This window comes from Ptychodera flava, chromosome 4, assembly GCF_041260155.1.
Source record: "Ptychodera flava strain L36383 chromosome 4, AS_Pfla_20210202, whole genome shotgun sequence".
Lineage (NCBI taxonomy): Eukaryota > Metazoa > Hemichordata > Enteropneusta > Ptychoderidae > Ptychodera > Ptychodera flava.
The window spans coordinates 2,060,247-2,087,990 of record NC_091931.1 but is presented as its reverse complement, the minus strand read 5'-3'; the positions used below and the strand labels follow the sequence as shown (position 1 = coordinate 2,087,990).

At 36.2% G+C, this 27,744-nt stretch overlaps 1 protein-coding gene across 3 annotated transcripts in view; it reads left to right on the top strand.

Annotated features, from left to right (window-relative positions):
- Positions 1-27,744, top strand: part of LOC139130650 (ETS-related transcription factor Elf-2-like) — a 72,818-nt gene that overhangs the window by 5,714 nt on the left and 39,360 nt on the right. For all 3 annotated transcript variants that reach the window (XM_070696394.1, XM_070696396.1, XM_070696395.1), the window contains exons 2-3: positions 17,392-17,546; positions 27,574-27,730. In XM_070696394.1, the coding sequence (XP_070552495.1) occupies positions 17,496-17,546; positions 27,574-27,730 (208 nt within the window). In that variant the 5' untranslated portion in view covers positions 17,392-17,495. The remainder of the gene's footprint in view (positions 1-17,391; positions 17,547-27,573; positions 27,731-27,744) is intronic.

Here is a 27,744-nt window from a genome sequence, read left to right as displayed (position 1 = left end):
GAAAAGGTCAAAAATTAATAATCAAGAACTACTGTTTTGATTGCTTTGAAAATTGGTGTTCAAGTACCTTAGGTGGACCTTATACAGTTGTATGAATATTGTGAAGATATCTTGAATTTTGTATTTTTGCTGAATTTTTTTGGTTATTTTTCCCATTTTAAATAAAAATTCTGCTTCTCTTAAACCACAGGCCCAATTGCTCTCAAATTTGGGTGTGATATTTGTTAGGGTGTTAACCTTTTTATTTGTAGAAATTATGACAAAATTGGCGAAATTACCGTTTTGGGGGAAATTTTTGTCATTTTTGGTAAAAATATCGTAAAAAATATTTTTCCTTTAAAAGTTTCGGACAGACAGCTTATATATTTGGTGTACAGATGCCCATGGATGGCAATAGTTGGATGTATGGAAATTGTCCAGAAATCTGCAAATTTGCATTTTTAAGACAATTTTGTCATTTTCGGTCAAGAAAACATTTTTAAAACAATTTTGTCATTATTGGTCAAAAAAACTTATTCTCAAAAAACCACTTGTCTGATAGCTTTGTAATGTGGTATAAAAGTCCTGTAAAGGATATTATCTTCTGCTCAAAGTCTATGACCTTAAATGACCTATACCAACCCAGGATATGTTGTGAGACTGTGGTTAAGGCTGTGAACATAATTTTGTCATATTTGGTATCAATTTGTACTGAAATTTGATCCAGAAAACAAAGCTGAGGTTAAAGTTTTCATTTCAGGCGAATTTTGCAACTTTCCATGTAAGACACACAAGAACTGATGAGAAATTTGGATCCAGGATAATTCCAGATGTCATAATCACCCCCACAATGGAAGGCATTTCACTATCTGTAACTAAATTAAGTAATGTTTACATTCCAATGGTAGCATGCCCTCACAGCATTAATTAAAAAACCCCCAAGGTTGTAAATCGATCCATTTCCTGCCATCTTGGCAATGTAGCTCTTTAAAGTAAGGCCAAAGTAAGTAAATTCTTTGTTTTGCGTCCGCGCGAGCCTAGGTTTTTGGAGATTTTTCGGAAAAAAACACAAACTTTCCTTTCAAAATTTCGCTGTTGATGGCGCTATTTTGTCGCAAAAATAAGTCTTGGCTTTAACTTTGCGACAAAACACTCCTTTACTGCAGTCAGATTTCACTAATGGACCATGCAGTGACGTAAAACAGTACTCTCTTTACATTTACACCTGTCAATACTCTCAACCTCACGCCGGGGCCTCACGTTCTCGCTGTCTGTTGTGGCTTTGCCTGTTATGACTTTGTCGTCATGATAAAAAATGGATGAAAGGAGGGAAATAATCAAAGTCAAAAAACAGGAAACCTTTGCACGGCAACTTGAAGGCATGGTCATTGCAAGCAATCTGGACTTGAACAGAGATATTCAGTCGGCCGATTGGACTTTGGTACCACGACTCAGAGAGTATGGCAGACGGAAAAATAGGAAAGTGTTGAGGCCTATCCCAGGGGTTTCATTAAGAGCTGGCAGCCGGTGAAATTGACTGGTTACTTCTCAAGATTTCGCCGGCTACTTTTTCGGAAAATTTGAACATTTTTTACCTTCTGAAATGATACGGACAAGTTTCACAAGCTCTGTAATCAAACTTTTCAACTGCTTTTATGTGAAACAAAATTTAGAAGACGAGCAACTACTACGATCGCCTTGTACTACTATGCAGCACGATCTTGCTATACTGCCTCAATAAAAATCGGAATTGCAACGGACGATGCTATTGGCTACCTGAATTGCTGATTCCTATGTGATGACCTTTATATACGCCTATGAAAACGTGCATACTACAACTGTCGGCCGTCGTTAGCTCAACTCAAAATGGTCGATGAACAAATGAAGACGGAAGCTATCGCAAGGCCAAACTTCGCTGTACTATCTTCAGTTTTGAAGTGGACCAAGAAACAAGAGAATGATAATTACCTGGTTTAAACTGTTTTCGAAGGCATGCAATGACCTGATTTTTTCTCACGAAAAAACTTCCCGATTACAGTTCGAATTTTAGTAAGCCGACATGCGTTGCACTGCGGGAGGCGTAAATGTAAAGGTATATAACCAGCTGTACGTATGATATGTATCTATCAACGCCAATACGAATGTCGCCCAGAGTGGTTGAAATACGACCAGACCTCTTAATTCACTTCAAAAGCGATCGTCAGGTTAAATGCAAATGTGAGCTTCTGAACGTACAAATTTTCATATCCTATATCAAGGTTCTTACTTTGCATACCCATATAGTCAAATAACCTTGAGGGTCTTTGATTCTATTTGGGAAATATGGTAATGATTATTAATTTTTATCATTATTAGTTCCCACGGACACCGTCCGGGGGACTTATAGGTTTGGTCATGTCCGTGCGTCCGTGTGTGCGTGCGTGCGTCCGTCCGTTCACCCAGATATCTCATAGACGCCTGGAGCGATTTTGTTCAAACTTGGTTCAAGGATAGTACCCTACCTCATACAGATGCACGAAGATTTGTTTCACAATGCGATCAAATTTAGCCATGTTAGAGGACTTTTTAGTTTTCACCTCCATAGACTCCCATGTATAAGCACAGGCGACCCATAAAGTATTACTGAGATTTTCACACAGTTTTCACCTCCATAGACCCCCATGTATAAGGCAGTCCATAGATTCCCATGTATAAGCACAGGCGACCCATAAAGTATTACTGAGATTTTCACACTAGTTTTCACCTCCATAGACCCCCATGTATAAGGCAGTCCATAGACTCCCATGTATAAGCACAGGCGACCCATAAAGTATTACTGAGATTTTCACACTAGTTTTCACCTCCATAGACCCCCATGTATAAGGCAGTCCATAGATTCCCATGTATAAGCACAGGCGACCCATAAAGTATTACTGAGATTTTCACACTGTTTCTCTATCATTTTCTCTCCTTTCTTCATGCTCTTACTGATCGGAGTAAATAAAATAAATGGTTATTAGTCCCCACGGACACCGTCCGGGGGGACTTATAGGTTTGGTCATGTCCGTGCGTCCGTGCGTCCGTCCGTGCGTCCGTCCGTCCGTGCGTCCGTCCGTTCACGCAGATATCTCAGAGACGCCTGGAGCGATTTCGTTCAAACTTGGTACAAGGATAGTACCATACCTCATACAGATGCACGTCGATTTGTTTCACAATGCGATCAAATTTGGCCGTGGTAGAGGACTTTTTAGTTTTCACCTCCATAGACTCCCATGTATAAGGCAGACCATAGACTCCCATGTATAAGGCAGACCATAGACTCCCATGTATAAGGCAGACCATAGACTCCCATGTATAAGGCAGTCCATAGACTCCCATGTATAAGGCAGTCCATAGACTCCCATGTATAAGGAAGTCCATAGACTCCCATGTATAAGGAAGTCCATAGACTCCCATGTATAAGGCAGTACATATACTCCCATGTATAAGGCCAAGAAAAATAAAAATTTAGTTTCTCATCGTATTCATATTGCAAAAAGGATGCAGTGACACAGTTTTCAGTCCCCACAGATAAAGTCCAGGGGGCTCATAGATTGGGTCATGTCAGTCCGTGAGTCCATCCACGTGAGTCCATCCGTTCACGCAAATATCTCAGACACTTTGAAAAAATGTCATGTGACCTCGGTGACCTTTGACCTCGAATATACATATTTGTCCATAACTCAGTAACCACAAGTGGTAAACCTTTCATATATGGTATGATGGGACACCCTATGACGCCACATATTGTACCTCATTAATTATGTGCATATCTAATTTTGAGCGAGCCAATAGAGCTGGAGGTCTGATTTTTGGTATATAGGAATAACTTAGCAATACAATTTTTTTGACAAAATATCACGTGACCTTGGTGACCTTTAACCTCAAATATACACATTTGTCCATAACTCAGTAATCACTAATGCTACACCCTTCATATTTGGTATGATGGGACATCTTATGACACCACATATTGTACCTCATTAATTATGTGCATATCTAATTTTGAGCGAGCCAATAGAGCCAGAGGTCTGATTTTTGGTATGTAGGGATAACTTAGCAATACAATTTTTTTGACAAAATGTCAAGTGATCTCAATGACCTTTGACCTCAAATATACATATTTGTGCATAACTCAGTAACCACAAGTGCTACACTCTTCATATTTGGTATGATGGGACACCTTATGACGCCACATATTGTACCTCATTAATTATGCGCATATCTAAGTTTGAGCGAGCCAATAGAGCTGGAGGTCTGATTTTTGGTATATAGGGATAACTTAGCAATACAATTATTTTGAAAAAAATTAATGTGACCTAAATGACCTTTGACCTCAAATATACATATTTGTCCAAAACTCAGTAACCACAAGTGCTACACCCTTCATATTTGGTATGATGGGACACCTTATGAAGCCACATATTGTACCTCATTAATTATGCACATATCTAATTTTGAGTGAGCGAATAGAGCTAGAGGTCTGATTTTTGGTATATAGGGATAACTTAGCAATACAATTTTTTTGACAAAATGTCACGTGACCTTGGTGACCTTTGACCTCAAATATACATATTTGTCCATAACTCAGTAACCACAAGTGCTACACCCTTCATATATGGCATGATTGGACACCTTATGACGCCACATATTGTACCTCATTAATTATGTGCATATCTAATTTTGAGCAAGCCAACAGAGGTAAATGTATGATTTTTAGTATGTAGGGATAGACTATAGGATAGAAATTTTTTGACAAAATGTCATGTGACCTCGATAACCTTTTACCTAAAATACACGATTATGTCAATAAATAAGTAACCACAAGTGCTATGTCCTTTATATTTAGTAGGATGGGAGACCTTATGACAACACATGCTTTACCTCGTTAATTATGCCCATATATAATTGTGGGCAAGCCAATAGAGCTAGAGGTCTGAATTTTGGCATATATGGATTAATTAGCATACAATGTTTTTTTCTCAAATGTCACGTGACCTTGATGACCTATGACCTTGAATATGCATATATATGCATAACTCAGTAACCACAAGTTCTTTACGCTTCAATTTTGATAGGATAATAGACCTTAAGATGTCACATCTTGTACCTCATTTATTATGCACATATGTATTTCTTGGCTGGCCAATACAGCTAGAGGTTTGATCTTTTTTCCCGATTTAGAACCATAACTTAGACATGCCTCTTGTTTCAAATTGGGAACAATGGCATAGACCTATGTGTCCATAGATCTGAACATATACACTTTAGTGATACTTCTTAATGACCTCATTTCCCTACCCCCTCAAGACTAATACTCCTATTACAAGTGGGGACTATGTCATTGTCAATGACTTGTTGTTATATAAATTATCCTTTTGCCTCCCCGATGGTATAAAAAGTTCATCATCTACAGATTTCCATACAAAACATCAGGGTTCTTAATTTTAAGCATAACATTATACATTAATGAAAAGTTTCTCATTTACTGTGCTTAAAATATGAGTGTTTCATCCAGGGTAGCATCAACAAGGGGGATTTTCCCCCTTTACCAGAAAATGGGGGGGGGGGGGCATTTCACCAGTTTATGTGTTCTACTTGTACCTCTAAGGTGTGACTGGCACATGGGGGACGGGGGAGTGGTCCCCCTTGACAAAATTAATTGGGGTGCCAACATTTCAACAGAGAGGGAATCCCCTATCCCCCTGCCTAGATGTAACACTGTATAATTAGTCCCCGTGCGCGCAGCGCAGGGGACTAGTAGATTAGGTCCCGTCTGTCTGTCCGTGCATCCGTCTCCAATGATATCTCAGTCATTTTTAAAGCGAATTTAGAACAACTTGGCCTTAGTATAGTACCCTATGACCACTCAATGCACGCCACTTTTTTCACAAAAAATCAAATTTGACCATCAAATATTCACTTTTTGGCTATTCAGAGCTACATCCTTTGAATCTGAATCCAAAATTACCCTTGACATCTGGTATTCAGGCTCGTATTTTCTTAATCCGAATCTGAAGTCATGTCCATCCATCATCTGTAACCAGCCATTTCTCAGTCATTTCTAAAGCGATTTAAAAAATTTTGACATGTGTTTTTGGAACAGAACTGGTATTATTTCAATTCTTTATGTAGGAAAGTCATTGTATGACAAATTGTATCCACACAGGCATTGTAGAGATTCATGTGCACATTTACAGGCAACAGATTTGAAAACAAGCTTTTATTTGGACAGTGGTATTTGGCTTGTGATCCAACCTCTGCCCCATGTTGGGTTATTTTGGGGATAACTTCTCTACAATCAATAATATCATTTATACATTATACTCTGCTCTCCACACTGCTTTTCAGACATCCACACAGGCAATCCTTCTCATCAAAGAATATGGCATGTCATTATCTAAGCAGAATGTTTTTTTCTATGTATTTGATTCTCATAGCAGAAATGATGAAGGCTATCTACACTACAATGGACATGCGATGCTAGTTATTGTTGACTCTTTGACTGGGCTTGGTAATCATTTACAACATTTGGTTTGCACAATAACAGACGAACCACTTGAAACCGTACCTTTCGAAATTACATCTGTTTCTCTTCATAGCCTGACTATCATAATTTGCGTAGAGAATTCAAAACTTCCACATCATTTATACATGCTGACATCAATAGAGAATCTGATTTTCAATTCATTACAAACAAATAAATGTCCAAGCTCAAGCTCCCCCAAGAATCATATAACCCACATCCAACAACCCCACCACCATGCCACCAATCCATCATAAACTCTCCCATTGCATACAACATGAAATGCGAGCGGGGACTATGTCGTTAACAATGACTTGTTTAATATCACCTACATATCAAATTTATATCATTACTAATAGTGATTTATTATAGTTTAATACCTCCTAAAAGCATAGAGGCTCTAAAAACTTCAGTTTCCTTTGTTCAAAATATCGTCAACATTACCACATTTTATCATTTTTAATTATAAATTATCATATTTAGGCCTAATCTCCCAGGAAAATGGCTTTTATGATATGAACACAAATTGCCCCAGAACACTCCTGACAATTCTCCTGAAAATACTAGAAATTCAAGTGACTGTGAGCTGTAAGAAGTGAATTTCAGCTCATTTTTCAGGGTTTCCGGCCTTAGGCCTCCCAGACCCTCCCCCAGCGAGGTCATGGCAGCTGCAAGCCGCCTACTTTTCCATCCTGGCCCCCTACTTCAAAACTTAATGAAACCCCTGCTATCCTAGTTAATTGGTCTTTTAGGTTAACTTGAAACAAAAAATAAACCAGTGATCAGTCCTGTAAACGAAAGGCCTTTACGTACTTTTTTGTTCAGTTTGGGTATGGGAAAGTATATAAGAATCACTCTGTGAAAGTACAAACTTGTAGTAGGCGGTCGTAGCTGCTCTTGAAGGAGGTCACACTTTCTGCATTAATGACATCGGCTGGTAATTTATTCCAGATGTCCACAACTCTTGCTCATTAGGGGAAGACTGCATTAACTTGCATGGTACCTGAAACCCGAGTCCTTGCCTGACCAACAGAAGACTTTTAATCCCTCAAGGTGTTAATGTTCCATTGTTATGTTTATCTAATCCAGCTGGTGCCATTGTAGTGCCATTGTAGAAAAGGCAGGTTTGTGAACTTGATCCTCATAGGGAAGTCGGGTATTGCTAAGTTAATGGAGCCTTCCCGTAAAGTGAAAAAAGTACTTTCTTGTGTTAAGTCGAACGGTTAGTTTATGAAGTTTGGGACAGCTAGTGTCCTCAAGTTCTAGAGTCGGCTGCTAACTCAAGTGAAAGGTTACAGTGATCATGGCCTTTGATAACTAATTCTAGCATTGAAGTGTCGCCGCGAATTCTTCTTTGTTCAAGTCTTATTAAACCAAGCTGTTTAACCCTTTCACCACCATGGTTTGGCCCGATCCCATTGTTATCAATGGTGATTGTGGACCTGTTTACAGGGAATTTGGGGTGAAGAGGTTAAGTCTATTTTGATAATTGTAGTGTTGGAGTTTAGGTATTATTTGCCGTGCTAAGATTTTTATGTCCTTTTGTAGCCATGGTGACCAAGCTTGTACTGCATGTTTGAGTTGTAGTCTCACAAGTTGCTTGTAAAGACGAAGAATGACATTTTTTTTATTTGATCGACAATGATTGTTTGATGAGATCAACATTCTGTTTGCTTTTTTTGCAAAGTGATCACATTTGCTTGAAGGTTTTAAGGTAGAATGAAGTAGATCGCCCATGTCATTTTCTTCAGTTGTACATCCCAGTGAAACATTGTTCATTCAGAGTATTTTATTGAAGGGGTTGTTGTAGCCAATATGCATCCACCAGTGTTCACTCATTTTTTGTAGCTTATCCAAATCAGCTTGTCAAATTTCAGGATCAATGCAATTTCGCAAGGGATGATATGTCTTGGTATTGTCAGTAAATTGTTTAGTTCAGAGCTACCGGTAATTTCACCGGCAGTATGATTGATGTAGATTAGAAAGAGTACTGGTCCAAGAACTGAGCCCTTTGGGACACCACTTGTGATGTATGCTCCATTCAGAAGATGCTCCATTTATGACTTCTCCTCGCTGTTTTGTATTTGTCAATCATGCTTTTTGACCCACTGTAGAATATTTCCATTTGTGCCATGATACTTCATCTTTTCAATCAATCTGGGATTTGAAAGTGCGAGGAATATAGATGTGAAGCTTCCACCTAAATTTGGGTCTGATGAGTCTGTGTGTGGAGACTGACAATTGCGAAATGCTTTCTTTTATTTGATGGTAGGGAAAGTGCTGGTTTCACGGATGGTCCTGAGGAAGCTACAGGGAATACTTTTGTCAATTATATCATCAATTTCTTCTTCTCTCTGGTGCCCCATCTTTCTAAAATTGAATGCAGAGGCTACAAGTTACCATTTCTGTTTGGTGTTTTCTTTCAAATAGACACCTTTCACCAAAACTATATATGACATTCCATCAGAGCATAGGCATTACAAGAAACTTGAAAAAAACGTACAAGAACTTGAGGACAAAAGACCGCTACTGTATACTGTTGTAGTGTACCCATTCCTCAAACTGTCAAGGCTGTCAAGTTGCTGTGCAATGGTATTGACATGTGGACACTTTGAATGCACAAGAAAGAAATCTAAAACTAATAAGATAAAAAGCAAACGTCAAAGAATGACTGTTTATTTTGATCCATTTGTTATGAAAATGCATACAGTGATCATACAGTGTGTCACACTTTGATAGGAGTATTCATGTGGTTTGAGAAAAATTGTCCAATAAAGGCAAACAGATTTTGTGTTAAATTTTCTGTGTGTGTTTTATAGCCGCTTGCCCGCGTACCTTTTAGGATTTTGAGTGGATGCAAAACAAAGAATTTACTTACCAGTACTTTGGCCTAAACATGCTAAATACCATGGGGTGGAACATTTGATGTTCAGGAGGGGGTAGGTCTAGAAGACTGATTAGGTAGCATTACTTTTTTACCATGCAGATACTTTGTACATTTTTTCTGCCAATTTATTTTTTTACCCTCCCACCTTTTCTTTTTGTCAAGCCTTCTCTGACTGATTTGCTCACGTGTTTACACACGTGAGCATATGTCGCAGTGATGTCTGTCTGTCTGTCTGTCTGTCAGTCTGTCTGTGTGTCTGTCTGTCTGTCTGTCTGTTGGTCCGATATCTCGAAAACGGCTAGTCAGATCAGAATCAATTCTGGTACATATATTCAGTTAGCAAATGGCAAGAACTGATTAGTTTTTAGTGGGTGTGGCTTGCATACTTTTTGCTCATTTGCATAATTAATGATTTTAGAAAAAACGGATATACATTAAAAACGACTGCACACAATTTGATGAGATTTGCTACAAATGTTGATCACACCAAGATATATCAGCATTGGGAACCATTAAGGGGTGACATGAAAGATACTAGTAGTTGCCAATTTGCATATTTAATGAACTTTCCTAATTAGAGATATATGTCTGATTTGACTCGATCAAAATTGACCAAATTGTATGTATATTAAAGATACAATTATTTAACATTATTGAAAGTCATTAAGCGTTTTAACTTTAGCCAATTCCTAATTTGCATATTTAATGAACTTTGCTAATTAGGGATATATATTTGAATTGACTGGACCAACGTTGATGAAACTTGCTACATGTATTTGGAGCTAATATAATACAACATTTTTGAAAGTCTTTAAGCATTTTTACTTCAGCCAATTCCGAATTTGCATATTTAATGAACTTTCCCAATTAGGGATATATATCTGAATTGACTTGATTGTAGTTGTTGAAACTTGCTTTATACATCAAAGATGCTGTGATATAACATTATTGAAAGTCAAAAGACATTTTTACTTCAGCCAATTCCTAATTTGCATATTAAATGAATTTTCATAATTAGGGATATTTATCTGAATTTACTTGATCAAAATTGATGAAACTTGCTATGTACATTAAAGACACTATAATACAATATCATTGAAAGTCATTTAGCCTTTTCTCTTCAGCCAATTCCTAATTTGCATATTTAATGAACTTTCCTAATTAGAGATATATATCTGAATTGACTTGACCAAAGTTGACAGAACTTGCTACATATATTGCAGATACCATGATACAACATTATTGACAATCATTAAGCATTTTTAATTTGCATATCTAATGAGCTTTCACAGCTCGGCATATATGGCTTGAAGGACTTGGCCAACGGTAATTACACTTGCTATATAAAATGGTGATACAATGACAGCAGTCGAAGAACTTTAATATTTTTATTTCAGCTAATTACATATTTGTATACTTCATGACCTTTAGAATTAATCGGCAATGATTATTGTTCATTATGGTGATCATAATACTTTCAGTGAAGTTGAAAACATGTTGCAAAGGTTCAAATTTACACATAACTGCAATATATAATAAAACACGTGAGCATTTCCAGTTCATATCTGTTTTTTTTAGCTCCGCTGACAGCGACGCGGAGCTTATCAAATAGGTTGATTATCCGTCGGCGTCCGTCGGCGTCCGGCGTCCGGCGTCCGTCGTCCGTCGTCGTCCGTCAACAATTGCCTTCTCCTCTGAAACCACAAGTCCAATTGCTTTGAAATTTTATATGCAGTTCACTTGGGGTGACCTTACTTCAGTTTGTTCAAATCATGGTGATATTTGCATATTTGTATTTTTGGGGCATTTTTTTTGTGTTTTTGGTAAAAAAATCTTCTTCTCTGAAACCGCTCGTTCGATTGCTTTGAAATTTGATATGCAGTTTGCTTAGGCTGACTTAAATCGGATTTTTTCAAATGGTGGTGAAATTTGCATATTTGTATTTTTAAGGCAATTTTTGTCATTTTTGGTAAAAAAATCTTTAAAAATCTTCTTCTTCAAAACTACTGGTCAGATAGCTTTTATATTTGGTACATATGTCCCTAGGGATGATCTATTTCAGATTTTTTCAAATTGTGCAGAAATATGCAAATTTGCATTTTTAAGGCAATTTTTGCCATTTTTGGTCAAAAAATGTATTTCTCAAAAAGTACTGGTCTGATAGTTTTGAAATTTGGTATACAGGTTTCTATAGATGAACTAAGTAATATATATTGAATTTCTGATGAAATCTGTAATTTTGTATTTTTGGGGCAATTTTTGCCATTTTTGGTCAAAAAATGTGTATTTCCAAAACTACTCATCTGATAGCTTTGAAATTTGGTATAGAGGTTTCTACAGATGAACTAAATGATATTTGTGGAAATAATGATGAAATCTGCAATTTTGTAATTTTGGGGCAATTTTTGCCATTTTTGGTCAAAAAATGTGTTTCTCAAAAAGTACTGGTCTGATAGCTTTGAAATTTGGTATACAGGTTTCTACAGATAAGCTTAGTAATATATATTGAATTTCTGATGAAATCTGTAATTTTGTATTTTTGGGGCAATTTTTGCCATTTTTGGTCAAAAAATGTGTATTTCCAAAACTACTTATCTGATAGCTTTGAAATTTGGTATACAGGTTTCCATAGATGAACTAAATGATATTTACGGAAATAATGATGACATCTGCAATTTTGAATTTTTGGGGCAATTTTTCCCGTTTTTGGTAAAAAAATGCGTTTCTCAAAAAGAACTGGTCTAACAGCTTTGGAATTTTGTATAACTAAGTGTGATATTTTGAAATTATGATGAAATCTGCAATTTTTATTTTTGGGGGGCAATTGTTGCCATTTTGGTCAGAATATTTTATTCTCAAAAAACTACTCATCAGATAGCTTTGGTTGACATGTTCTTAGGGATGATCGGATGTGATATATTCAAAGTATGATGAAATCTTCAATTTTGTATTTTTGCAGCTTATTTTAGCCACATTTTCTGGCCACTGCATTGAGTTATCAAAGATTTCCACCTTCTTCATCAACATGTGTCAAAAATAGTTATTCTGTACATAAACACAGCGGAGCTATATCGGCCGCTAGGTCGCTTGTTTTTGACATTTGCTAATGTATGTAGGATCTGCTTGTCCCCTTGCGTTAGAAGTTGATATGAATGTTCCTAAAGATGACCTTCCAGTACATAAGTTTGAGACCTTATTTGCTTTTGTCATTCTTGTTTTTCTGGTTAGCTACTATAGACTATAGTCTATAGAAGCTATTGGAATGGGTATCCGTCCGGCATCTGTCATCAGTCTGTATGTATTTATGTATGTATGTATGTACCCGGTATGTACCGGTATGTATGTATGTATGTATGTCCGTTTGTGAGGATGTCCGTCCACTCAAATATCTTGAGAGCCGCAGTACTTGCAAGATTTGATATTTGTTGTGTAGGTGCTGGCCCGCCTGGCCAGTAGAGATTTTGCATGAGTTTTGCACACTGAGTGAGAGGCACATTTGCACATGCAAATTAGAATCATATTTGGCGAAGGTGTTTTTGGACTTCATTCGCTACTGTTGTGAATTGAAATTTTGCCTGACAGTGAAGGCACAGTGATATGGAAAAAAAATCTGTCACGGTTTGGTACATAGGTCCCCAGAGATGATCTATTGCAGATTTGTTCAAATTGTGCAGAAATATGCAAATTTTTATTTTTAAGGCAATTTTTTGTCGTTTTTGGTCAAATAATTTTTTCATCAAACCGCTTGTCTGACAGCTTTTTTAGCTCACATTTGGTTATACCAATGTGAGTTTATCGTATAAGCTGAAGTCGATGGCGTCTGTATGTATGTGTGTATGTATGTATGTATGTATGTATGTATGTATGTATGTACGTACAGTATGTCCGTCAACATCAAAAACACGCAAACCGCTGCACATTTCAGCTTGGTATTTGGTGTGTGGATGCATCCTGGGCTATAGATGGGATTTTGTTCAAATGAAGTCTGCATTGCCAAAATTATGCAAATGAGCTTACAAAATGTGAAAATGGTCAAGAATTAATAACTCAAGAACTGCTGTTTTGATTGCTTTGAAAATTTTTGCGCAAGTACCTTAGGTGAACCTTATACAGTTTTATGAATATTGTAAAGATATCCTTAATTTTGTATTTTTGCTGAATTTTTGGTGATTTTTCTCATTTTCAGTAAAAATTCTTCTTCTCTGAAACGCCAGCCCAATAGCTCTCAAATTTGAGTTGGATCTTTGCGAGGGTGTTACTCTTCTAATTTGTTGAAATTATGACGAAATTGGAAAAAATTACTATTTTGGTGCAATTTTGTCATTTTTGGTCAAAAAATCTTAAACAGTGTTTTCTTTTTAAAACCCCTGGACTGACAGCTTTTATATTTGGTACACAGACGTACAGAGATGACAATAGTTAGATATGTGGAAATTGTCCTGAAATATACAAATTTGTATTTTTAAGACAATATTGTCATTTTTGGTCAAGAAAACTTGTTCTCAAAATTACTTGTTTGATAGCTTTGTAATTTGGTATAAAGTCCCCAGGGATGTTAGTAGACAAATTTTTTGCTCAAAGTGTTGGGAAACCCCCAAATTTGTATATTTAAGGTAATTTTCTCAGTTTGTGACCTTAAATGACCTACACCAACCCGGGATATGTTGTGAGACAGTTTTGAAGGCTGTGAACATAATTTTGTCATATTTGGTATCAATTTGTAGGAAATTTTGATCCAGAAAACAAAGCTGAGGTGAATTTTTTCATTGCAGACCAATTTTTGCAACTTTTCTATGTAAGACATACAAGAACTGATGAGAAATTTGGATCCAGGATAATTCCAGATGTTGTAATCACCGCCCACAGTGGAAGGCATTTCACTATCTGTAACTAACTTAAGTGCTGTTTACATTAGAATGATAACACTCATGGCATTAATTAAAAACTCCCCAAGGTTGTAAATATATTTCCTGTCATCTGGCGTTATGTAATACCGAGGGATGGAACATTTGATTTTCAGGAGGGGGTAGGGTCTAGAAGATTAATGAAGTATGGTAGCATTACTTTTTTACCAGATCCCTTGTACATTTTTTTACCCACTCCCACCTTTTCTTTTTATCAAGCCTTCTCTGTCTATTTTTTGTTGTTGACATTTGCTTATGTATTTAGGATCTGCTTGTCTCATTGCTATAGAAGTTGATATGCATTTTCCTAAAGATGACCTCCAGTACCTAAGTTGGAGACCTTATTTGCTTTTGACATTCTTGTTTTTCCTGGTTTAAATATTTCTCGCATGGACCAATTCAAACCAAATGTGAGCACACTGTCCTTGACGGCTTTTTTATATATTGTATTCAGGTTAGTTTATAGGTACGAGCAAAATATATTTCAATTATGATGACATCTACAATTTTGTAATTTTGGGGCTATTTTTGCCAAAAATGGTCAAAAAATTGGTTTCTCAAAAAGTACTGGTCTGATAGCTTTGAAATTTTGTATACAGGTTCCTATAGATGAACTAAATGTGATATATTGAAATTATGACCACTCCTTAGCAACCAACTTATTACGAGTACAGCGAGGAGCAAGCAAGGTCGATTTCAGTTGATTTCATCGCTAATTTCGGAACGTCAGTAGGAAAACAGTCATGCCATGTATGATAACTTGATGTCTACTGTTGTCTCACTTCCAACCCCTCCTGTCCAAGTAATCTGCAAAATTGTACAGTATGTCAAGCTCCTTCTGCAGCCACATTTGATTTTTTTCTTCGGTTCCCTCTATACCAAATATTTCAATAACTGATTTGGTACATCCTAATTACTAACCTCTATTTATACAACTTCAAGTCCACTGTAGTCTCACTGCTCACCCTTCCTGTCGAAGCATCCTCCATAGCCAATTGTTCCGATCTCATTTACTCAAATGAGTACGAGGCAGTTTCAGCATATTTCAACACTTGTATCCTAACAAAGTGTGTACAGACACTTGTGACTATCACCCACTACTCGACTTGTGACTTGAAAGTTCATTTACAAACGCATTTCCGCACTTTCACTATGGTTACACTGACAAAATTTATATTTTGTGGGGATTATGTCTTTAATAAATACTTATTTTACCTAATTTGCATATTTTTGGCTTAATCATTGAAATGAAAAAAGACTGTTGTCCAGGTCCTAAGCCCCCAGAAACCTTCACACAAAATATCAAAGTGACACTGAATAAAGACACTTAGCAGTGTCATATGTTAATTAATTTTTAATTCACATATTTAATGAACTTTCCAAATTAGAGTGATTTTAAGCTTTCGCCACTAGGGGCTCTCTTACTTTAACCGGAAGTGAAGGCTACTTTCTGGACTCCAGTCTGCGTATATTGCGATAACACAGACTCCGTATCCCTAACCTAAGTTTAGTCTACTTTCATCTGCTTCTGTTGAAGCAAGTTCGTATATCATGTAACCGTCGATCGTTCCCTATTATTCTCAAATGCAGCTTCAAAGAGAAAGAGAAACGCCTGAGATCGACATGGATAAGGATGATACAACGTGAATTTAGCTGGGTACCTAGCCGTTTCCACAGTTATTTGTGATTTATTCCGCTCTCACACTAGCGCCCCATAGACATGTGTACAGATGCCTGAGAAAAAGAAAGTCAGGAAATCAAAAGGCTATTTCCTATATATATGCCACCATGTCATCTTCGACGTTCGACTGTGAAAAGTAGTAGTATTACTACTACTTTTAAAGTTTGTCTATCATGTAAACGTCGATAGTACCCTATCATTCTCAAAATTCATACCTGGTACTTAATTTGCTTCAAAAACGCTCGTTTCATGTGATTTTTGGCCGCATTTGATGGACACATCGCCAAAACCTAAGCGTGAGCGACATATTCGAGTAAAACTGGGGCGACAAGCATAATTCTTTCAGATCAACCAACGTACTCCCCTAGTGTTAAACGAAACAGTAACAGTCTTGATGTCGGCGTCTCGCCAACGCAAGTAATACCGGAACTTGAATTACCTCGCTACTCGAAGAGCAATCACTAAAATGCATTAAAATAAATTTTCACAAACACAAACTAAGGAAAGAATCTACACTGCGACTGATGAGAAACCACACTCGGGTTTCGAAACGCAAGCGTCAAAGGGCCACTCTATCAACTTTGTCACACGATAGGCCCAGCTGCGTCTCGCCATAATCTTTCCCCACACAAAAAAAACATTACTGTACACACAAATCCAAACTTCCCTACTTATATCCGAAGTGAAACAAACATTTTTATTAACACAGACAATCGGATAAGAATGTAGGAACACATATTCGAAACGAATCAAACACAAACTCGACACAAACAACATTTTGGATAGTAAGCTGGGGAGTCTCTTTCACTTTTTTTACATTAGTTTCTAATCCAAGGTCAATTGATTTCTCAGCAAGCTCTACCAACTCAGCGTTTTTAGCTTTGGAAGGAGGAATTCTATCTTCCTTGCTTTTAAAAATTCTCGTAGCTCTTTCATGTTCATTTTGCAGACGTCTTCACGCGCGATGTTGCGACTTCCCTCCATGACTGAAATTTTAGCCCCCACATTTGCAAAATCTCGAGCGCCCCCATGCGACCAATATTAAAAATACTTGTATTTTCTGACAACTCAAAACCGACGTATTAGGGTGGCAGCCCACATTGGTTTTACGTTATCACCACCATGCAACGCATCTTTAATCACTGATCCAATTAATGAATCCGGCTCTATCCTCCCCAAGGACTTGTAATCAAAGTACCCATTAACAAGTGGGGACTGTATCATCAGTGATGACTTTTTTATATTTGCATAGATTTACAATAATTTGGCTTTAATAGGGGATGCAAAGTTCCTGTTAAAACAAATGCTCAGGTGTACAATTAGTGTTTTTGAATTGACTAAATAGAAAATACTAGTTTGAGTCAATATTCATCTAGCTTTGTTATTGTTTTATAAGGGAAACAAGATATTTTATCTGAACTGAATTCACGTTTATTGGAACCTTAAATGACAAAAGTACAAGAGTGTTGAGTCCCAGACCTTTTGAAGAGGTGTGTAAGCATGCAGACTTCACATGAAGACAGCGTCAATATGACAGACTCGGAGTCAATGGTACGTGCATTGAACATTGTCTTTTGTATGTTAACTATCTGAAAACCTGGAAGAGTACATGTGTGATTTCTTCCTGTATGAGGTTACTGCCTCTATACCTTGCAACACACGCCAGGAGTCTCTTTCTTTAAACTGACTCTCAAGTTTGTTTTGGTAGTGTTGTTTAGGGGACTTAAAATTGTTTTATTAAGATCATGTCGTGCCTGCTTGTACGCTGCTAGTCATCATTCTCTTTAAAATGCCTGTAGTTTCGCTTTTACCTTTAAATGCCAAAGTCCCCTATAAAAGGGGGATTATGGTAAGACTATGCAAATGTGAAAAAGCCACGCTATGGGTAAGACGCACTCAATTTGCTCCGAGATATCCAGATATTCAATGTGTGAACAGTGTTAATTTCCATCCAATCTCATACATGACACCTGTGAATGAATATATATAGCGACTGCCTTTATGTCGAAAAAAACGTTGAAAAACACTGTTATTTAATACAGAGAACGCATATTTCCACAAAGTGTGGTTCTAGAATGCTCATTTGACCTCTGTTCTAAATGTTAAATGTTAAATGTATGCTGACAATCATGATTACTAAAATTCAAATTGCAGACTTGGCGATCTTGATCCCTCCGGAGCACAACTAACAAAAAGCGTACTGACTAATATCACTAAAATTACTGTTATGTACAAAAACATATGCATACACAGCAACATACAACGTACACTATGAGACACATGTAATGAACATGCAAGAAACAGCATTTTTTCTTTGCCGTGATTGGTGGTCCTGAAAAGAACCGTTTTGTATGTGGTCCTGTAAAAGTTATGAACATTGAGTCTTCACAGGTCATTCGGAAGGCAATCAAAATTTCATTTCTTTCTTCAGACATAGAAACTGAATCTTTTCTCTCATATTTTGAGGATTGCCCTTGGCATTGTGACAAGTTTGGTCATTCAGGGTTCGAAATTAGCGGTAGTCCAGCGTCCAAACACTAACTTTTCTCTGGGGCTACCAAAATCCATGAAATGGCATGGTAGCCCACACGGACTACCAAAGCCTAGGACCTGAAATTCAGTCACTATTTGGCATGCCATGTGTGCTCCGTCACTATGGGACAAGCTAAATGCAGTCAAACCATGGATGTACACATTTTTTTGTACAATATTTGTGTACATCCATGATTATACCTGTTTCCTTGGGTATTAAGGCGACACGGAAGGATTCAAGTATCTAGGCAATCGATGCTAAGGAAAATTTGTTGAAAGTATGACTTTTTGTGCATTTATTGACCCAAAGATGCAAAACAATTACACCAAATTTGAGCAGACGCATGGTTGTCGGTCATGAAATGCGTGACGTCATAGACATGCAGATAACACTGTATGTTTTTTTATCTCTATAGACAGTAAACTTTGCTGCTAAAATCCAACAAGGTCAGGTTACTAAACACCGTATTCTTACATCTGTAGATGTAAATATGAAGATTTTGTATGAAAAAAATGCTTGGAAATTTGGTTTGAAAGGTGGTTGTTTCTTTCCATTGTCATATTGTATAATTTATGGAATTTTTGTCGGTGTAAGTCAAGTAATGGCTTCTATACAAACCCCTGGTTTGATGCTTTTAAATTTGGTCTACCTAGATGCACATACCATTTGTTATGTAACAGGCTCCTTGGTATTATTATTATTATTATTAAACTTTATTTCAGACAGGTACAAGGACCGTCCATAGAATCAAAAAAGCTACACAGTACACCAAAAAAAAGTACAAAACCAAACTACAAGAAAGTACAATCAGATTACAAACACACATTAAAAAAACAGGAACCCTGAGAGACAATAAAAAGCATAAGTATATAAAGTATATATGGATTTGTACTTAGTTTCTCATTTGTCTATAATACTGTTAAACTAGTGTTATTACTTGGTAGCAGTTTCGGATATACCATTATCATGAAGGTGTGGCAACATCATTACCACATTAATACATGTTAGTAATTTGTTACATGTACCTTTAACATCTCCTATTGTGCAACCATAGACCTTAGAGAGACCAAATATTGCATGTCTACATGAATTCTATGCAACACAATATTATAAGAGGACACCTTTACTTTGGTATGGCAGATTGTATCACTACACTCAGTGTGACAGTTTTCGGACGACCTCAGTTTTCGGACATTTAGTGACATGCTGTTAGTTACGCTCACTTCGCTCCGCATCGATAGCGTTTTACAGGTCATGTGACCTCATATTAAGTCAGGTGACACTGTTGTCCCGTTTTCGATAGTTTTTTTTTGGTAGAAGCTATTGGGTTCGCTACGAGTGGCGGTCACAAATTGTCATCTGACACCGCGTCAGTGATACTATCAACATACTGCCGTCAGGTCAAAGTAACTGAAATTTTGACTGAAGTCCTGATTAAGCAATGAATTTTGAATGTGGGGGAGAATAATGATTTTCAAAATATTCTTTCCATTGTTCGCTACGATTGCATGTAGTTTTAATGAAAACTGCGGAGTTGTTTCGAGGAAAAAAAAGTATATTTAATGAACGTAAGAAGTGTACAAGTTTTCGGACAGACAATATTTAGCATATGTAAACGTAGTAAGTGACTTACTGCGTAAAAACTTGACAGGTAAATAATTCCATACGATGAAATATACTCACTATTTTTATTAAATAATGCCTGTGCGATTCTAATACAAACAAAATATGCAATGGAAACAATTATAAGTAATACTCACTGAACAAACTTAGCGAAGTTAGCCACACCGTACGATACAAGGTGCCGAAAGCAACACACAAAGAGATCGCCCGTGTCCGATATCTAAGCGCTATACACGTCGAAATATAGTTGAGTCGTCCATGGATTAAACATAACTAATTATCATAAAATATTCTTATATACAGTTTTCTAAACACATCGAAATTAAAAATCGGTGGTTTGAAGTTTCAAATTATCAATACTTAGCTCCTAATCACATTCCAAACATGATGTCCGATTTCTGGGATTGAAGTCCGATTATTACGCCTTCAACATGGGGTCAAAACTTTGGCAACTTTGACCCTGAAATACCACTCCCGTCGTGTCAACTGAGTTTGAGGATAACCACAATAAAGTTTCGAAAGGTATGGTAATAAGATTTCGTATTGCTGGTGATTTACGAAATGACTTTGGGAAATTCACTACCCTGTCCGAAAACTGTCACACTGAGTGTAATTATGATATTCTGGGTTGCATGGGATTTCATAAGTGTGTGTGATCAACAGTTGCAAAAGCAACTGTTTCATATTTCAATGGACAGTGCATCAACATTTTTAGTCCCCACGGACACCGTCCGGGGGGACTTATAGGTTTGGTCATGTCCGTCCATCCGTCCGTCCGTCCGTCCGTTCACGCAGATATCTCAGAGATGCCTGGAGAGATTTCATTCAAACTTGGTACAACGATTACTTCATATGTCATACAGATGCACGTTGATTTGTTTTCTGATACAATCCAATATGGCCGCCAGGCGGCCATTTTATTACGATTTTTTCATGTACAGAGTCATAACTCAGGCATGTTTCGACCGATTTTATTCAAAGTTGGTACAAGGACATTGACCAATGTCATAGATATGCACGTCAATTTGTTTTGTGATACGATTCAATATGGCCGCCAGGCGGCCATTTTGTTACGATTTTTTCATGTACAGAGCCATAATTAACTCAGGCATATCTCAACCAATTTTATTCAAAGTTGGTACAAGGACATTGACCAATGTCAGAGATATGCACGTCGATTTGTTTTGTGATACGATCCAATATGGCCACCAGGTGGCCATTTTGTTATGATTTTTTCATGTACAGAGCCATAACTCAGACATGTTTCAACCGATTTTATTCAAAGTTGGTACAAGGACATTGAACAATGTCATGGATATGCGCGTCAATTTGTTTTGTGATATGATCCAATATGGCTGCTGTGAGGCCATTTTGTTACGATTTTTTTCGTATACAGAGCCATAATTCCGGCATATCTCAAAAGATTTTATTCAAAGGTGGTACAAGGACATTGACCTATGTCATTTGATTTGTTTTGTGATACGATCCAATATGGCTGCCGTGTGGCAATCTTTTTACGATTTTCCATGTCCTGAACCATAACTCAGACATGTATCAAGCAAATTTATTCAAAGTTGGTACAAGGACATTGACTTATAGTATACATATGTACTTCGATTTGTTTCTCGATATGGTCGGATATAGCCACATGGTGGCAATTTTGTTATGGTCTTTTTCATGTCGAGAGCCATCACTCTGGCAAGTCTCAACTGATTTTATTCAAAGTTTGTACCTGGACATTGACTTATGTCATACATATATGTGATGATTTTTTAAACAGTAAGATCAAATATCGCTGCGTGGCGGCGATTTTGTTACGATTTTCTCATGTACTGAGCCATAACTCAGACATATTTCCACCAGTATCATTCAAAGTTGGTACGAGGAGATTGACATATTTCATACATGCTCGTCAATTTGTTTCACGTCATGTAGCAGTATCATGTCAATTATTGAAGTTTCATAATTAGGCTGATATGTCAAGAAATACTGCATTAAATTTCATGAAACTTTGTACAGATGTAAAGCTCACATTGCTTTTACAGTGCAAAAGACATTTATCAGTGTCATTTTAATTAATTTGTTATTGCATATGTAATGAACTTTCCTAATTAGAGTGATATATCCACAAATACAACATCAAATTTGATGAAACTGGACACAGATGTTGATCTCATAGTGTTGTAAATACTGCATTAAACTTTATGAAATCTGGTACCGGTGATAATCTATTAGTGTTAGGATAGTATGAAAAAATGTTTTGCAACATCCTGTCAACTAATTCCCAGTTGACTCATTTCCTTTAGGCTAGTGGCCTACATTGGTTTTATGTTTTCATCACCATGGAACTCATTCTTGGCCATTGAGTGTCATCTGTATCAAAGTATTTTAATCACAGACCTAATGAAGAGGACTCTATCCTCTCTGAGGATCTGTAATTGAAGTACCCATTATCAAGTGGGGACTGTGTCATCAACGATGACTTGTTTTAAAATGCACTTGACTATGAATGTCACAAGCTAAAGGTCTATAAAAGAAATTAAATATCGTGTATACACTCACTCTGGCTTGCCACATGAAACCAAATATTAGCACAGTGTCATTGATGCTATTTTTAGCTCATGTGATCACACACGTGAGCTAATGTCACTGCGATGTCTATCTGTTGATGCCATATGTCAAGAACAGCGCATTGGATCAGAATCATAATGGCAAGAACTGATTAGTTTTTGGTGGGTGTGGCTTTAATACTCTTTGCTCATTTGCATAATTAATGATTTCAGAAAAAACGGATATACTTTGAGAACAACTGGACACAAGTTGATAAGATTTGCTACAAATGTTGATCACATCAAGTTATATCAGCTGTGAAAGGTATTATGGGATGACATTAAATATAATTCCTAATTTGCAAATTTAAGAACATTCCTAATGAGGGATATTTCTCTGAATTGACTTGACCAAAGTTGACGAAACTTGCTATGTACATTGAAGATACTATGATATAACATTATTGGAAGTTATTAAGCATTTTTAGCTCCCATATATGCATAGTATGCAAATGGGAGGTATTCTTATAAGGTGGCAAAATGTCGTCTGTATGTATGTATGTATGTCCGTCCACGTCAAAAACTCCTAAACTGTAGCACCTACTGTCTTAGTATTTGGTGTACAGGTGCACGTAGGGGTGGAGATGTGAATTTGTTCAAATGAACATGTCAGTGCCAAAAATATGCAAATGAGGGGAAAAAAGGAAAAATCCTGCAAATTGCTAGTCAGTAAGCATTGGTCAGATTTGGTTGAAACTTAGTATGCAGATTCCTATAGGTGTTCTTAATTATGTGTGCAAAAATTTTTAGTAAAAAAATCTTGTTCTTTGAAATCCCTTCTCTGATTGCTCTGAAAGTTTATATTCATTTTCCTCAGGATGACCTCAGTCACGCTTGTACAAATTGTATTGATATTGTCATATTTGTAATTTTTGGGCAATTTTCCAAATTTTTTATAAAACAAATTTTTATCCAAAAACTACTGATTTGATAGCTTGAATATTTGGTATACAGGTATCTAAGATTAATGTAGATATGATGTATTGAAGTTATGTTGAAACTGGCAATTTTTTATATTTTTGGGGGAAATGTTTGCCTTTTTTGGTCAAAAAATTTTTCTCCTAAAACTACTGATCTGGTAGCTTTGATATCTAATGTACAGGTTTCTAGGGTTTATGTTAATAAGATATATTGAAAGTAGGATGAAATCTGCAATTTTGTATTTTTTGGGGCAATATTTCTCATTTTTGGTCAAAAACTTTGTTTCTCAAAATTTACCAGTCTTATTGCTTTGATATTTAGTGAACATGTTCTTAGGGTTTTTGATATATTGAAATTAGGTTGAAATCTGGAATTTGGAATTTTTCGGGTAACTTTGCGAAACTGTCAATTTTACTTGGACATCTTTCATTTTGTATTTTTAAGATTTTTTTTGGTACTTTTATACCTACTGGAACTAAGAGTATATAATGTGGTGATTTAGTAAGCATTTGATATGGTAAACTGTATTTGGTGTTGAAATGCGGTAGAAAATCATTAGAAAACTTAGCTGAGGTGATTTTAGCAAGTTTGGTTCCAACAAATGTATTCGAAAATGTTTTCAATGTTTATAGAGTGGTGGGGGGGGGGGGGGGGGTTCTTGGCAGATTTTGAAAAAAATTCCAAACAAATGTCGATACAAAAATTAGCCAAAGAAGGTTTGACAAAAAGAAAAGGTGGGAGAGTGGGGAAAAAAGAATGTACAATGGATCGGATAAAAAAGATAATGTACCTTATCAATCTTCCGGACACCCTCTTCATCAAATGGTTCACCCCTGATATATTTTTTGCGTCCAATTAACCATGCAGTGTATTTTATTTCTGTCTTTATGTATCTAATACAATGTATGTCCATGTTTCATACAATTTTTGGCTTGATTGGTAACTATATAAGAGCGAACATAATGTCACTGTTTTTTCTTTAGGTAATTCCTAATTTGTATATTTAATGAAGTTTCCTAATTAGGGATATTTAACTGAATCGACTCGACCAAAGTTGATGAAACTTGCAATGTACATTGAAGATACTATGATATAACATAATTGGAAGTAATTCAGCATTTTTACTTTAGGCAATTCCTAATTTGCATATTTAATGAACTTTTCTAATTAGAGATATGTATCTCGATTGACTCCACCAAAGTTGATGAAACTTGCTATTTACATTAAATACACTATGATTACATTATTCAAATCATTTAGCACTTTTTCAGCCAATTCCTAATTTTGCATATTTAATGAACTTTCCTAATTAGGGATATTTATCTGAATTGACTCAACCAAAGTTGACGAAACGTGCTACGTACATTGAAGATACCGGTACTATGATACAACAATAGTCAAAGTCATTAAGCTTTTTTCTTTCACAGGCAATTCGGAATTTGCATGTTTAATGAATTTCTCTAATTAGGGATATTTATCTGAATTTACTGGACCAAAGTTGATGAAACTTGCTATGTACATTAAAGATTATATGATATAACATTATTAAAAGTTGTTAAACAATTTTTAAGTCAGCAAATTCCTAATTTGCATATTTAATGAAATTTTCTAATTAAGGATATATATCTTGATTGACTGACCAAAGTTGATGAAACTTGCTATGTACATTGAAAACACTATGATTACATTATTCAAATCATTTAGCATTTTTTTCAGCCAATTCCTAATTTGCATATTAAATGAACTTTCCTAATTGGGGATATATACCGGGATTTACTTGATCAAAGTTGGTGAAACATGCTATGTACCTTGGTCATACCAGGTAAAACAATATTGAAAGTCATTTCGCATTTCCATGTCAGGTAATGTATAATTCGCATATCTGATGATGATGTGGTGAACATTGTTCATGATGTTGATTATGAACACTTTCAAAGTAGTTGCAAACATGTGGCAAAAGTTAAAATGTACACAAACTGCATTATATATAATGAAACATGTGACCATTTTCAGTCCATATCTGGTTTAAAGTTGCTGGCCTGCTTGGCCAGAGAGATTTTGGTGAGTTTCGCACACTGTCCATAGGGTGTATCAAAATTTTGTTCAAATGCATCTCAATATGAATATCATGACCTAAGGTCAATAGAAGCTATTAAAATTTACGTACACTCATTCTGGCTTGTCAAAAGTAATCATCTGTGGTCAAAGTGTCATTTACTCCATGTTCAATACATTTTTAGCTTGTTTTGATATCTACCGGTATATGGGAGCAACCAGTGACATTATCACTATTTTTTAAATTTTCCACTGCACAACATTGAACAAACTGCAATGTTTGAATATGTTAAACTCAAAGAATGAACTTCCTTTGGTCACAGATTAAATTATTTTTTGAAAAGAAATTACTTTAAAACACTTTGAGCATATATCTTTACAGGCTTGTGTATTTCAAGGAAATATGCCTATTAAAAACAGTAATTGCATCACTTTTATTTTTTTTTCAATACTATGACCTTTATCAGCCGTGAGGTTTTACAAACGCAAAAATCTTCTTAACTTTTGAATGACTGAACCAATTTTGACCAGATAAGTATTTTTGATCATTTTTAAAGCAATCTTTTGAAATTACTTGAAACAAATTTAATTGTGACTTAAAATGTTCACTTGGTATACATTTCCTTTACAAACATCATCTTTTGCATTTCACATGCACTAAGGTCAGTAGGGAAGTGCGTCATTACTACTGGTATTTCCCGATTGTTATTTCTTATTTTTGCACTATTTAACTTATTTCCACATTTAACTATCTTTAGGCAGTTTACTTTAGATTAAAATTTTCTAATTGATCATTCACATATTTAGTCATTCTTTGGGTCCATTATCCAACCTCATGCAGCTGCATCATCAACTATTTGCCAAAAACTCCATGCCAACAACCAATTACCTGACCTCGCCACACATTGGAGAAACTAAAGCCTCGTTGATGGTATTTTTTAAACTTTACCATGTAAGACACAAGAACTGATAAGAACTTTGGATCTATGATAATTCCAGATATCATAATCAACCCCCACAGTGGAAGGCATTTTACTATCTGTAACTGCGTAAACTTAAGTGCTGTTTACATTCAAATGATAGCACAGATAGCATTAATTAAAAAAATCCCAGTATATGGGGCCATTAGTGCAAGCATCATGTTTAAGAGTATCAAGGTTGTAAATAGATTACGTATTTTACATTTCCCGCCAGCTGGCCATTGTAGCTCTTTATGTAAACATGGTCAATACCAAGGGATGGAACATTTGATATACCTTGGGTGGGGGGTCTAGAAGATTGACAAGGTAGCATTAATCTTTTTTTACTTGATCCTTTGTACATTATTTTTCCCCACTCTTCCACCTTTTCTTTTTGTCAAGCCTTCTCTGGCTAATTTTTGTTTATTGAAATTTTCTTACCGGTATGTACCGGTATGTAGGATCTGCTTGTCCCATTGCTATAGAAGTTTACATGCATGCTAAAGTTGACCTCCAGTACCCAAGTTGCAGACCTAATTTGCATCTCTTAAAGGGACATAGTTGTAGGAACTGCGCCTGTGCAAGTTTCTTGTTTACAAACAATGTATTTCATGCATGATATCAAGATACATCTCATCATCATAGCTGCAACATTTAAATTATACGATGATAGATTATGACAAACATGTTTTAACTGTCATCAATCACCATTGTGCCTTGGATACATTGTTGCCATGGGTCGTATGGGTCCCATACGACCTTTGAGCGCAGTTCCGACAACTATATCCCTTTAAATGGACCAATTCAAAGAATATGTGAGCATAGTGTCCTTGATGCTGTTTTTATAAAGCCATGACGTACCTTTGTTTTGTTTGTAGAATGGTCCAGCTGTCATTGTAGAAGTCAGTCCATCTGTACCATTTACAGATTTAAACCGTCATGATGAAATCATTCCAAATTATGTTGATGTAGCACAAGAAGTGGAAGTGACAGCAGATGATAGTGACAAAAAAGGGTCTGATTTCAAACAAAATGGTAAGATTTGTTCT